Genomic DNA, 13321 nt, shown 5'->3' with positions numbered 1-13321 from the left:
ACATTCTCTTTTGCTTAGAGTATTATTAATAGCTCCTCCCCTGTCTGATATCTTAACTTTCTCTATGCCACAAAATCGAAAGGTAGAAATGTCATGTTTCAGGTCATTAAAATGGATAATCCTTGTCGTTTCTCCTGATTGAAATGTTATGTTCACAAATTCTCTATTTGAGAGAATGTCGTGGAATTATTGTAATTTTAAATTTCTTCAAAACAAGTAAACTTTCTTGTTTGATTACTGCAGTAATGGCTCAGACTTTCCATGTTGGCGTTTTGGTGGCATTGTCTCTCTGTTTTTAACAAAGGGATTTTTAACTTCTCTATACTGCAGTGCAAGAGAGAGAAAGTTTACGACCTGTCATTAAAAAACCAGCCCAACTCCCCCTCTCCTGTGGGAGAGAGGGTGGTTTGTGCTATCTGTTGTACTGTGATCCTCACCGAGAGAGTCATGACAACATCATCTTTTTCACACGTTTCCAGCAACTAGGCCAGCTCAGTACGGCTTGGTTTGGCATGGCTCGTTACTGCTCATTAGTGTAAAAAGCACCTCTTTGTCCCTTCTCTCCCATGCAGATTCTCTGAGAGACAGTAAGACTTCTCTGGCCACCAGTACCATGAGTCTGATGTTGGAGAGGGGCATTGGGTGCCAGACCACCCTGAGTGGAACAGAATTCCAACCAGCCATGGAGGAGCTGGAGGAAGCACTGGCTCTGTCCAACCTGGCCACACCTAAACATGGCAAGAGACTCCACATCCCTGTGGTCCGGATCCTGGATGCTCAGGTAATGCTGGTATATTAATCAATTTTTGTTATGGTGTTAAAGGCCCAATTCAGCCATTTTTATCTCCGTATAAAATCATTTATTGGTAACAATTAAGTAATAGTTTTTCATAAAACATATTATTTTTTTAAATGCTTTTTAGCAAAACAATGTTTCTCAGGCAGTAATTTAGCTAGGACTGTCTGGGAGTGGTCTGAGTGGGGAGGGACCTAATAGGAGGGATATGTAATCAGAAAACTAGCTGGTATTGGAGAGAGAGATTTTGATCTTTTTTTGTTATTGGTCTATTTACAGTGCCTTCAGAAAGGTTGATTTATTCCACATTTTGTTGTGTTATAGCCTGATTCTAAATTAATAAAAATAATGTTTACCCATCTACACACAATACCCCATAATGACAAAGTGAAAACATGTTTTTAGCAAATTTATTGAAAATGAAATACAGATATACGCTATATATACAAAGGTACACTACCGTTCAAAAGTTTAGGGTCACTTAGAAATGTCCTTGTTTTTGAAAGAAAAACACTTTTTTTGTCCATTAAAATAACATCAAATTGATCAGAAATACAGTGTAGACACTGTTAATGTTGTAAATGACTATTGAGCTGGAAACGGCTGATTTTTAATGGAATATCTATATAGGTGTACATTAGAATATCTACATCGGCTTTTTCTTTGCAACTCTGCCTAGAAGGCCAGCATCACGGAGTCGCCTGTATGCCGATGTAGATATTCTAATGTACACCTATATAGATATTCCATTAAAAATCAGCCGTTTCCAGCTCAATAGTCCAGTGTCTGTGTAATTTTGCCAGTCTGAGATATCGCTTTATCTTTGCAACTCTGCCTAGAACGTCAGAGTCGCCTCTTCACTGTTGACGTTGAGGCTGGTGTTTTGCGGGTACAATTTAATGAAGCTGCCAGTCAAACCAGACACTCTAATGTACTTGTCCTCTTGCTCAGTTGTGCATCCCACGCCTCTTTCTATTCTGGTTAGGGCCAGTTTGCACTATTTTGTGTAGGGAGTAGTAAACAGCTTTGTACGAGATCTTCAGTTTCTTGGCAACTTCTCGTATGGAAAAGCCTTCATTTCTCAGAACAAGTTTCAGAAGAAAGTTATTTGTTTCTGGCCATTTTGAGCCTGTAATCAAACCCACAAATGCTGATGTGCCAGATACTCAACTAGTCTAAATGTAAGGTTCTGCTTTTCTTTTCTTAGTCAACCTTGTGTTCTTTTTCTTTGTGTTCTGGAACGTAGCCCTGTCTTTAATTTTTGTTCATTGATTTGACCTGTGTTCGTTTCTCACCTGGTCTCATCAACTCCCTATTTAGTTCAGTTTGAATGGTTGTGAGGCATTGTTTGTTTTTGCCTACCTGTGTTTGACTATTGCCAGCGACCACGATTCCTACCATCTGCGAAGCCTTAATAAACGTCTGCTGCGTTCTGCGTGTGAACCTACACCTTTTTCTCCCTGAGTATTCATTACAGAATACCTTACCTAAAAACGGAATGGGTTTCAGCAGAGCTACAGTGGCGCCTAACCCAGCAAGAGGAGCTTATGGAGGAAATTAGTCATATTCTCCGCCAGCCTATCCCTACTCCTCCGACGCCAGATATCGTAACCCATAGCCCTCCTTCGTTGATACCCTTGCCTGGAAATTATGACGGTTCGCCTGGGAAATGTCAAGGATTTCTGATGCAATGCAGCAAATACATTGAGCACAACCCCACTAACTTCGCCATACCAGGGGCACCTGCTCCTGCTGACTCCATATTCGGGTGTGGTATTCTGTAAGGGGTGCGTAACTGGTGGCAGGGAAGTCAGACGCAGGAGAGCACAACTAGGTAATAGCCGAAGCAGTTTAATTCCAAAACCAACGGCATCAAGAAAATAACAACTTGGGTACAAAACCCGATGCGCACCAGTCAACATGTACACAAGCACTTACAAACAAACAATGCCAAAAAAAGACATGGGGGGAACAGAGCGTTAAATACACAACACGTAATGAGGGAATGAAAACCAGGTGTGTGGGAAAACAAGACAAAACAAATGAAAAATGGAACGGCGATGACTAGAAGATCGGTGACGTCGATCTCCGACCACCGCGCAAACAAGGAGAGGAACTGACCTCGGCAGAAGTCGTGACATTCTCTGTTAAAACCGGTCCCCTACAGCCCTCTTCATCCTCCAGTCTCTACCCGCAGTGCGCCCCCACCGTTGGGCGTCGAAGGGGAACCTACCTACGCCATACGGGCCATCCTTGATTGCCTGAGGTCGCATCCAGTCCACTCCCTAGTGGACTGGGAAGTTATGGGCCTGACGACCGGTCCTGGGTGCTTGACCAAGACATCCTCGACCCAAATATGATTCAGGCATTTCACCCTGATTGTCCCGCTCCCCGACCTTGGGGTCAACCCCTGAACAGACCCATTGGACATCAGCCTCGACGCAGAACGTCGGCTCAGTCCACGACCTCGTCAAACCAGCCTGCCGGAACTCGCCCCCGAGGTAGGCGTCCTCTGCTCCCCCGCCTGCTCCATCCTCCTGTGCCGTTGGGTCGTCAGGAGCCTCCCTTGTAAGCACTGTTTCTTTGTGTTCTGGAACGTAGCTCTGTCTTTCATTTTTGTTCATTGTTTTCACCTGTGTAAAGATTTAAATAAAGGTTTAAAAAAATCTGCCAAATCGGTGTCCAAAAATACAGATTTCCGATTGTTATGAAAACTTGAAATCGGTCCTAATTAATCGGCCATTCCGATTAATCGGTCGACCTCTAGTCAATACCAAATTCCAAATTGCCTCTAGAAGCAACGTCAGCACAAGAACTTAATGAAATGGGTTTCCATGGTTGAGTAGCCGCAAATAAGCCTAAGATCACAATGCCAAGCGTCAGCTGAAGTGGTGTAAAGCTTGGCGTAATTCGACTCTGGAGTAGTGGAAATGCGTTCTCTGGAGCGATGAATCATGCTTCACCATCTGGTTGTCCAATGGACAAATCTGTGTTTAGCAGATGCCAGAAGAAAGCTACCTGCCCAAATGCGTAGTGCCAACTGTAAAGCTTGGTGTAGGAGGAATTATTGTCTGGGATTTAGTTCCGGTGAAGTGAAATCTTAACGCTATTGCATACAATTACATTCTAAATGATTCTAGGCTTCCAACTTGGTGGCAACAGTTTAGGGAAGGCCCTTTACGGTTTCTGTTAGACAATGCCCAAGTGCACAAAGCGAGGTCCATACAGAAATGGTTTGTCAAGATCGGTGTGGAAGAACTTGACTGGCCTTCACAGAGCCCTGAACGCAACTATATCAAACACCTTTGGGATGAATTGGAATGTCAACTGGGAGCCAGGCCTAATCATTTCCCGACCTCACTAATGCTCTTGTGGCTGCTCTCGCAGCAATTTCCAACTTCTAGTGCAAAGCCTCCCCAGAAGAGTAGTAGAGAAGGGGGACCAACTCCATATTAATGCCCATGATTTTGGAAGGAGATGTTCAAACAAGCAGGTGTCCACATACTTTTGGTCATGTAGTGTATCTTATTTACATAAGTATTCACACCCCTGAGTCAATACGTGTCAGAATCACCTTTGGCAGCGATTACAGCTCTGAGTCTTTCTGGGTAAGTCTTTAAGAGCTTTGTTATTTTTCAAATTCTTCAAGCTCTGTCAAGTTGGTTGTTGATCATTGCTAGCCAGCCACTTTCAAGTCTTGCCATAGATTTTCTAGCTAATTTAATTCAAAATTAATCTAAAATGGAATAAACAGTTTTTCCCCCTCATCAATCTACACACAATACTCCATAATGTCAAAGCAAAAACAGGTTTTTAGAAATGTTTGCAAATGTATTAAAAATTAAAACTGATATCAAATTTACATAAGTATTCAGACCCTTTACTCAGTTCTTTGTTGACGCATCTTTGGCAGTGATTACAGCCTCGAGTCTTCTTGGGTATGACGCTACAAACTTGGCACACATGTATTTGGGGAGTTTCTCCCATTCTTCTCTGCAGATCCTCTCAAGCTCTGTCAGGTTGGATGGGGTGCGTTGCTACAAAGCTATTTTCAGATCTCCAGAGATGTTAGATCGGGTTAAAGTCCGGGCTCTTGCTGGACCAGTCTAGGACATTCAGAGACTTGTCCCAAAGCCACTCCAGTGTTGTCTTGGCTGTGTGCTTAGGGTCGTTGTCCTGTTGAAAAGTGAACCTTCGCCCCAGTCTGAGGTCCTAACCTGCTCCAGAGCGCTTTTCATCAAGGATCGCTCGGTACCTTTCTCTGTTCATCTTTCCCCTAGATCCTGACTAGTCTCCCAATCCCTGCCGCTGGAAAACATCCCCACAGCATGATGTTGCCACCACATTGTTTCAGCGTAGGGATGGTGCCAGATGTCCTGCAGACGTGACACTTGGCATTCAGGCCAAATAGTTCAATCTTGGTTTCGTCAGACCAGAAAATCTTGTTTCTCATGGTCTGAGTCCTTTAGGCACCTTTTGGCAAACTCCAAGCAGTCTGTCATGGGCCTCTTTCTGAGGAGTGGCTTCCTTATGGCCACTCTACCATGCAGAGATGGTTGTCCTTCTGGAATGTCCCATCTCCACAGAGGAACTCTGGAGCTCTGTCAGAGTGACCATCAGGTTCTTGGTTACCTCCCGACCAAGGCCATTCTCCCATGATTGTTTAGTTTGGCCGGGCTGCAAGCTCTAGGAAGAGTCTTGGTGGTTCTAAACGTCTTCCATTTAAGAATGGTGGACACTGTGGTCTTAGGGATCTTCAATGCTGCAGAAATGTTCTCATACCCTTTCCCAGATCTGCGCCTCGACACAGTCCTGTCTCGGAGCTCTACGGACAATTCCTTCGACCTCATAGCTTGGTTTTAGCTCTGAAGTGCACTGGCCTCTGTGTTCTCAGTTCTTAACCTTCTAACAGTATTAAGCATGTGTTTGTAGGACTTATAGTTTTGAAACTGAAATGTACTTAATGAGGGTAGTATACAATGTTATGCGTTGTTTAGAAAATGCCACCAGAGGGCGTCAGAGTTTGATGTTAAAGAGTCTGTGCACACTTTGATGGCATTTGACATGGTTATGATGCCAATCATTTCATTTAACTGTAATATTGTGACGCAGAGGTTGGTAAATTACATAACACCTGTTATAGCACCTGGTATGTAGACTCTTACGTAGCATGTAATATCATATTTGTCATGCAGACTGTGTAATAGCAGTTGTTATTAACAGTTGACATTCAATCATATGACAACAGGATGAACAGTCATCTAGAACACCCATTATGACTAGTTTTATATAATCTTATGCTGTTACTCATAACAATTCAAAACTGCTTATGACAAATGCTATAATGTGTTATGTAGCTGTTATAAAGGCTTTATGCCTGGTTCCTCTAGGTTTCTTCCTAGGTTCTGGCCTTTCTAGGGAGTTTTTCCTAGCCACTGTGCTTCTACATCTGCATTGCTTGCTGTTTGGGGTTTTGGCTGGGTTTCTGTACAGCACTTTGTGACATCGGCTGATGTAAAAAGGGCTTTATAAATACATTTGATTGATTGATATGCATTCATAAGGACACCTAAAGTAAAGTGTTACAAAGTTCATCGTACTGACCAGGCAGTGTGCCATGGAACAGTTCTGTCGGCTGCCAAACTGCGTAGGATCTAGTTTCGGTGTGATGTCCCTCAGGATCCAGTGTGCAGAAAACTGTTCACAGTTGAGATGTTAATGAGATCGGCCTCAGTTCTTCAATGTTTTGTGGGGTAGATTTCGGAATGGGGACAACAGTAGTCTCTTTCCATTGTCCAGGGATGATAACTTATGGACCTGTTGATGACGTCACAGAGAGGAACGCTGATCTCGCATGCAAACTCCTTCAATATTCTTGGAGGAATCATGTCTAGGCCAGGGGATTTATGACAGTTGATGGAGGCCAGTCTACTATACAGATTCCCCCAATGAAATGGTGGGCAGTGAGGGGGCTGGCAGGAAAGGAGACAGAGCTGAATGTTTGAGGAGTGTAAATGACTAGGACATCTTGACAAACTTTGTGTTGATGGCGTTTGCGATTGCCGACAAGTGCTGGCGATGGATTCCAGGAAAGTTCTTTTAAAGTTCTTTCGGTCAGCTTATTTTGCTGTGTTGCACATGGATTTTACTCTACAGTCAAAAAAAGTTGTTTTTTTTGGGCCAAAAGTTTTGAGATCGACACAAATATTAATTTCGACAAAGTTTGCTGCTTCAGTGTCTTTTGATATTTTTGTCAGATGTTACTATGGAATACTGAAGTATAATTACAAACATTTCATAGGTGTCAAAGGCTTTTATTGACAATTACATGCAGTTGATGCATAGAGTCAATATTTGCAGTGTTGACCCTTCTTTTTCAAGACTGTTAGGAATTTTATGAATAATGACTACATTTAAATAGAACTATAACTAATTAACTCTACCCTGTTTTACAATATCCTATTCATAATGTTAGTTCCTAGGAAAGAGGTTATGTAGCATGGATAAGGGGTAATTGGAAATGATAACCATTGTGTAGGAAGGAATGTGTGTGTGTGTCTTAAGTAAGCAAAGAGGTTCATTAACCTATGTTTGAACCGACTCAACTATAACTCTGTGGCGATAAAATAAGACAGCGAGAGCCTCTCCAGGATTTCCGTATCTGGAACTGTCTGCTAAGTAGTGATAAATTATGGTGAGACTTCAGGAGTTAATCCATATATAGTGTGTGTCATGAGTGTGCGCTAGTAGGTTGGAATGAACTTTTGAACCTGCTTTGTCCTGGTCGAGAGGAGGAGATACATTTTAAAAACCTATGACGTCATATGTGATATATAAGCTGTTGTACATGGTTCTATGGGCAGCGCGCTCCGAGAATAAATGCTATTGGCTAATTTTTTATAGACTGGTCTCTGTCTATTTTATACAAATAAGGATCTTACAAATTCTTAGAAACAGACAGAGTGATTTTAATTGAATTGGTTAATGAACACATATAGGAATTGTAAAATTCCCATGACAAAGACCTCTACAATCCTCCCTGGCATGCTGTCAATTAACTTCTGGGCCACATCTTGACTGATGGCAGCCCATTCTTGCGTAATCAATGCTTGGAGTTTGTCAGAATTTGTGGGTTTTTGGTTGTCCACCCGCCTCTTGAGGATTGACCACAAGTTCTCAATGGGATTAAGGTCTGGGGAGTTTCCTGGCCATGGACCCAAAATATCGATGTTTTGTTCCCCGAGACACTTAGTTATCCCTTTTGCCTTATGGCAAGGTGCTCCATCATGCTGGAAAAGGCATTGTTCGTCACCAAATTGTTCCTGGATGGTTGGGAGAAGTTACTCTCGGAGGATGTGTTGGTACCATTCTTTATTCATGGCTGTGTTCTTAGGCAAACTTGTGAGTGATCCCACTCCCTTGGCTGAGAAGCAACCCCACACATGAATGGTCTCAGGATGCTTAACTGTTGGCATGACACAGGACTGACGGTAGCGCTCACCTTGTCTTCTCTGGACAAGCTTTTTTCCGGATGCCCCAAACAATAGGAATGGGGATTCATCAGAGAAAATAACTTTACCCCAGTCCTCAGCAGTCCAATCCCTGTACATTTTGCAGAATATAAGTCTGTCCCGGATGTTTTTCCTGGAGAGAAGTGCCTTATTTCCTGCCCTTCTTGACACCAGGCCATCCTCCAAAAGTCTTCACCTCACTGTGCGTGCAGATGCACTCACACCTGCCCGCTGCCATTCCTGAGCAAGCTCAGACTTCAAGTACGATGTCTTTATGTTGGTGACAATCATGTCAGGATGGCTTCACCTCTGGTGTTGTTCTGAACTACCTGACAGTTTATTATCCAAGGCAGATTCCATTGACACTGAGGCGGTTGAAGTTCCCAAGAGTTGTCCGATGTCTGGGTACTTAGTACGGAGCAGATCAGATGAGGATATTAGATGTTCAAAGAGTTCATCCTGATGTGGTGATTGTGGCGGTGAGTACACCACACAATGTAATAGCAGATATGTGCTGTGCGAGTCTCAGGTGTCTCACGTTCACCCACAAGCATTTCAGATGGTCGGTAACACTAATGAACAGTCTCTGATGTACAGTGCAACACATCCTACCTGGTTGATGCTTGTCTCAAAGATTAAGCCATGCAAGTCTAAGTGCACACGGACGGTACATTGAAACTGTGAATGACTCATTAAATGGCTCAAAGATTAAGCCACGTAAGTCTTAGGGTGTTTCTCAATATGTATACTACCGTGCTCCGATCAATCAACTCTGAGCATATGCGGTCGGGAACATGAGTCCAAAACAGAACACTCGAAACGGAGCAAGGAGGGCACCTATCGGATGAGAACTCCATTTGTACACATTTTGAATAATGCATTGATGCAAGCTTCAAAGGAAAGTATGCACAGAAATATGACTCAACCACTTTAAAAAAAACAATGCAACATTTCTTGAAAACAATGGCAGACATTATTTGAGCTGGAGCGAGAGAAAATAAACTCTGACGCAGAATTAAATGTTGCCCATTCACATCTCATACGTTGCCTGAAACGTTGTATCTTGATACATTCATAAATATGAACTGTGTTCATTTTGGCATGTTTAAGTCAATAGTGCAAACTAGCTAGCTAGCCACGAAAAATTGGTTGCCAGCTAGATTAATACGATTCACATATAGCTAGCTGGTAATTATGAAGTAAAAAGTTTGCTTTATGTATATCTTGTTTCATCTCTTTTGCCATTGCCCTGGCTGGAAGCAGGTTCAGTGAATGGGAATGTGCAGCGTGAGGGAATACAGTAGCAACGGAGTGCGAGTGCAATATCAAATGTAATATTTGATGCTTTCTCCGCACTCTCGTCCCCACAAGAACGTACTCAATAGAACACTCGTGGAGAACAAACTCTGAGCATGAAAGTGTAGAAGCACGGTTGTATGAGAAACACCCTTAAGTACACACGGCCGGTACAGTGAAACTGCGAATGGCTCATTAAGTCCATGATATAGCTATAGCTTAGCAGCTGTCGAAAGCTGTGTATGCTGGAAACCCTTGGGTGAAGAGGTCAAGTGAAGGGTTGTGTTGTTCATATGAATTTAGTGTGTTTTAACACTATTGACAACCTTTAACAGAATGGTTGTGTGGTATAGGATGTGATTTTTTTTTTTTGTCCCTGAGGGGAAATTCTTGGAAAATGCTACTTGTTCCAGAGACTTAATGGGATAATAGGTTAGCCGGTCATGTTCGTGGCTAATGGATAACTGGATTAAGGCTGGAGTTCAGGAAATTTGGAATACGTTTATTTGTACGACATTATTGTAAACGAGCTGTAGAATTCACGACGTGATAGCATTCTTGGCATTCATTCATTTTCTCTCTCTTTCTCTCACACACCCCCCTACCCCTTACCACCTCCCCTATCTCTCTCTCTGTCCCTCTCACTGTCTCCCCATTTTCCCCTCCTGTCTCTCTCTTTCTCTCCCTCTCCCTCCCCCTCCAGGAGGTGCGTTCCAGGTCTCCCTCTCTCTGCAGTCTGAGAGCCAGGGAACAGCTTGTGGTGGAGCTGAAGAAGGCCAACGGCAGCCTGGGTATAAGTGTAGCTGTGAGTAAATCTATATATGTTACAGTAGTGCTTCCCAACTCCACACCTTGGCCATGCCATAGAAACAGAATAACTAGAACGTGTACCCATGAGTGTTCCAGTGAAATTGCTTTGTCGCTTCTAGTAATTATATTCCTCATTTCCACCTATAATACTACTACTGTCTCAGTTACACCAATCTACAGTACACATTATTCTATAGGGTGGAGGTTAGGGGTCAGGCTAGGGTTTAGGTTTAGGGGTCATGATCAAAACAATCCCTAGGTGCCTTTGCCTAGCCCCTACTCGCAGTCTCCTATACTTAATGCAGTATCTTATATTTTCTCTATAGGGGAGTCAACACCCGTGTTAGTTTTAGAGGCAGTAGTCTGAGGCTAGGGCCAGGGGTAGAAGCTATGATATAATATATACAGTACAGTATGGGATACAGTATGGGTTGTGCCCTACAGGGTGGAATGAACACCTGTGTTCGTTACGAGGGGATATACATCAAGAGTCTGGTGCCAGGGGCCGCTGCTGAGCAGGACGGGCGCATTCAGATAGGTAACCAAACATCACTACTCAACCAATACCAGACTAGCTTCACACATTCAAATAGGTAACCAGACATCACTAATCAATCATGTGCGTATGTATGACAGGTGACCGACTGCTGGAAGTTGATGGGTCCAACCTACGAGGTGTAACACACAAACAGGCCGTGGAGTGCCTGAAGAAGACTGGAGAGGTACGATGCACGCACACACTCCATCTTTCTTTAGTCTCGCCTCTCTTTAGTTCTCTCTCCTTCTCTCTTGGCAGTGGCAGGGCAAACCATATGTTTACAGCTGTTGTTATTTTAGCCTTTGCTAATAAGCTTTAGCCTCAGCCTTTAGGCTTGCTGACGTTAGCATGCTCTACACTGACACCTGGGCCACATCTCTAACATAGTGTTGACAGACAGCTTAGCTTAGACCAGTCACCCCCTGTCTAATCACTGGGTTACGTAACTCCCAGATTCCAGGACAAAAACAAATAACATAACAAATCTAGCTATTTTCTCACATGACTTCACTAGCATAATGAGTCTCTAAACAGCACTGTCTTAACGCTTTCTCCCTATTGTCGGACAGAATTCTGTGATTTTAGCTGTTTTGTTTTTTCTGTGTGCATGATCATTGTGTGTGTATGAACGCTGTGTGTATGTTCACTGTGTGTGTGTGTGTGTGGTGTGTGTGTGTGTGTGTGTGTTAGGTGGTGAGTCTGCTTTTAGAGAGGGAGCCCCAGGTGGTGTTGGGGGCGGGAGCGAATCGCCCCCGCTCAGCTTCACAGAGCCAATCAGGAAGTCTCAGGAGAGACAGCTCCATGGAGATGACCTTGAGTGGCAAGACCAAGGACTACAGCTTTGTCACTGATGGTGAGAGGAGAGGGCACACACATACACAAACACAAAGGCACACAACCAGGCAGACACACACAGACTCCCCCGAGGTGGCTGTGACTTATCTGACAGCTACATTGTGTTGGCTGTCACAGACAGCCCCGACACACCCCCAGTCCCCTGAGAGCTGACACACTGATGCCTTATAGCTCAGTGTGTGTCTGCACGTGCGTGTGTGTCAGCACTGTGCGTATGCGTGCGTCCGTACATATGTACAGACCTCGGTCTTGGTTTTACTGTTTTACACACATTCCAGTCTGGTGGAGGGCTACAATGAAATGGAATGAGTTTAACAGCAGAAAATGCTTGTTGGTGCATGTAAATAATGATGTGAAGCTGAATCACCCTCCCCCTCTCTCAAACACTCTGAAAATAATGATGACCCTTTGCGCTCTTCTCAGACAACACTCTGGAGGTGCTGTTGAAGAAGAGCCTGTGTGGTTTGGGCTTCAGCTTCTACATCAGTGAGTTGAACAGTGGTTGTGACCAGGGCAGCAGTGTGGTGCGGATCAAAACCCTTTTCCAGGGTCAACCAGCCAAGGAGTCAGGACAGATCAGAGAAGGAGACGTCATATTGGCTGTTAATGGACAATGGGTTAAAGGCCTCAGCTACCAGGTACACAATGTCTTTCTTGTACAAATCTCTTTATCTTTGTCCTTCAAACCAGATATGAAGAATTGTGTCCTGTTGGTGAGTGTGAATGAGGTGGTTAGAGTTAGCGTTGTATTGAGATTAGGTTGTGAATGTCAGGGTTCGGTGTTAAATATTTTCATATGTTGGCGTGCCTTGCTGAATCTGAGAGGGGGGGGGGGGGGGGGGGGGGGGGGGTCTACCGATGAGGCGCAAGAGCGTCACCAATGGCGTTCTTTGTCTTTTTGTATGTTCCTTTAACGAATTATGATTTGGCGCACCGGCATCACAGATTATTTTGACAAGTGATGATTTCGTGGAGGTGGTGCTTAAGAGGAGGCGAGCGATTTTAACCAGAGAGTTTGGGTAGTTCCGTTCGTGTCATCTAGGTATCTAGCTAGTGCATGCAATATTTGGTTGTAGTTTCTGAAAAGAGGTTTAGTTTAGTGTTAGAATGCAGTGCGTCTCTCTGTATGTTAGCTCCGTGCTTTATTCAGCATTCTCTCTCTCTACCTCCTTTGCTCTCTGTGCCACATCGCAGTTAATCCCCTAATCTGATCTATCAGAAATGAACTCTCCACGTCTCACCTATGGCTCTGAACTATGGATTACACAGCGGTCGGACTGAGACGGCAGTGTCGTTAACATGCAAATTAGCTGTTGTCATGGGAATGCTTGGTGGCAAAGGGGTACTGCATGTGTCTGTGGCCCGCCAAAATAACCATACATATTTACGTTAGTGCACAAAGTACGTTGACAAATAAATGCAGCAGATACAGAGAACTCCCGACCAATATGCCCCTGCCCACCCCAGCAGACTGAACCACACACATACCCAAAAATTCCTTGTACTGACCCTTTT

At 43.8% G+C, this 13321-nt stretch overlaps 2 protein-coding genes across 2 annotated transcripts in view; both read left to right on the top strand.

The window, feature by feature from the left end:
• Positions 1 to 590: 590 nt before the first annotated feature.
• Positions 591 to 12502, top strand: LOC110532522 (tyrosine-protein phosphatase non-receptor type 13-like). The gene is made up of 7 exons (XM_036989748.1): positions 591 to 781; positions 10307 to 10408; positions 10858 to 10951; positions 11050 to 11135; positions 11642 to 11804; positions 12230 to 12444; positions 12497 to 12502. Exons 1-7 carry the CDS (start codon positions 614 to 616, stop codon positions 12500 to 12502), a joined length of 834 nt encoding a protein of 277 aa, XP_036845643.1. The 5' UTR covers positions 591 to 613.
• The window catches only part of LOC110519525 (tyrosine-protein phosphatase non-receptor type 20-like), a 35059-nt gene continuing 33849 nt past the window's right edge, over positions 12112 to 13321 (top strand). The window contains exon 1 of the mRNA XM_036981596.1: positions 12112 to 12444. The gene's annotated coding sequence lies outside the window, so the exon portion shown is untranslated. The remainder of the gene's footprint in view (positions 12445 to 13321) is intronic.

This window comes from Oncorhynchus mykiss, chromosome 1, assembly GCF_013265735.2.
Source record: "Oncorhynchus mykiss isolate Arlee chromosome 1, USDA_OmykA_1.1, whole genome shotgun sequence".
In the NCBI taxonomy this organism is placed as follows: domain Eukaryota; kingdom Metazoa; phylum Chordata; class Actinopteri; order Salmoniformes; family Salmonidae; genus Oncorhynchus; species Oncorhynchus mykiss.
This window is presented reverse-complemented; position numbering and strand designations above follow the sequence as displayed.

What these genes read in the sequence shown, in the direction of transcription:
- LOC110532522 (XM_036989748.1), top strand. Translation starts at nt 614, where the DNA reads ATGAGTCTGATGTTGGAGAGGGGCATTGGGTGCCAGACCACCCTGAGT. An exon ending in GGACGGGCGCATTCAGATAG is followed by an intron (nt 10,952 to 11,049) that starts GTAACCAAACAT and finishes TATGTATGACAG; the next exon opens with GTGACCGACTGCTGGAAGTT. An exon ending in GCCTGAAGAAGACTGGAGAG is followed by an intron (nt 11,136 to 11,641) that starts GTACGATGCACG and finishes TGTGTGTGTTAG; the next exon opens with GTGGTGAGTCTGCTTTTAGA.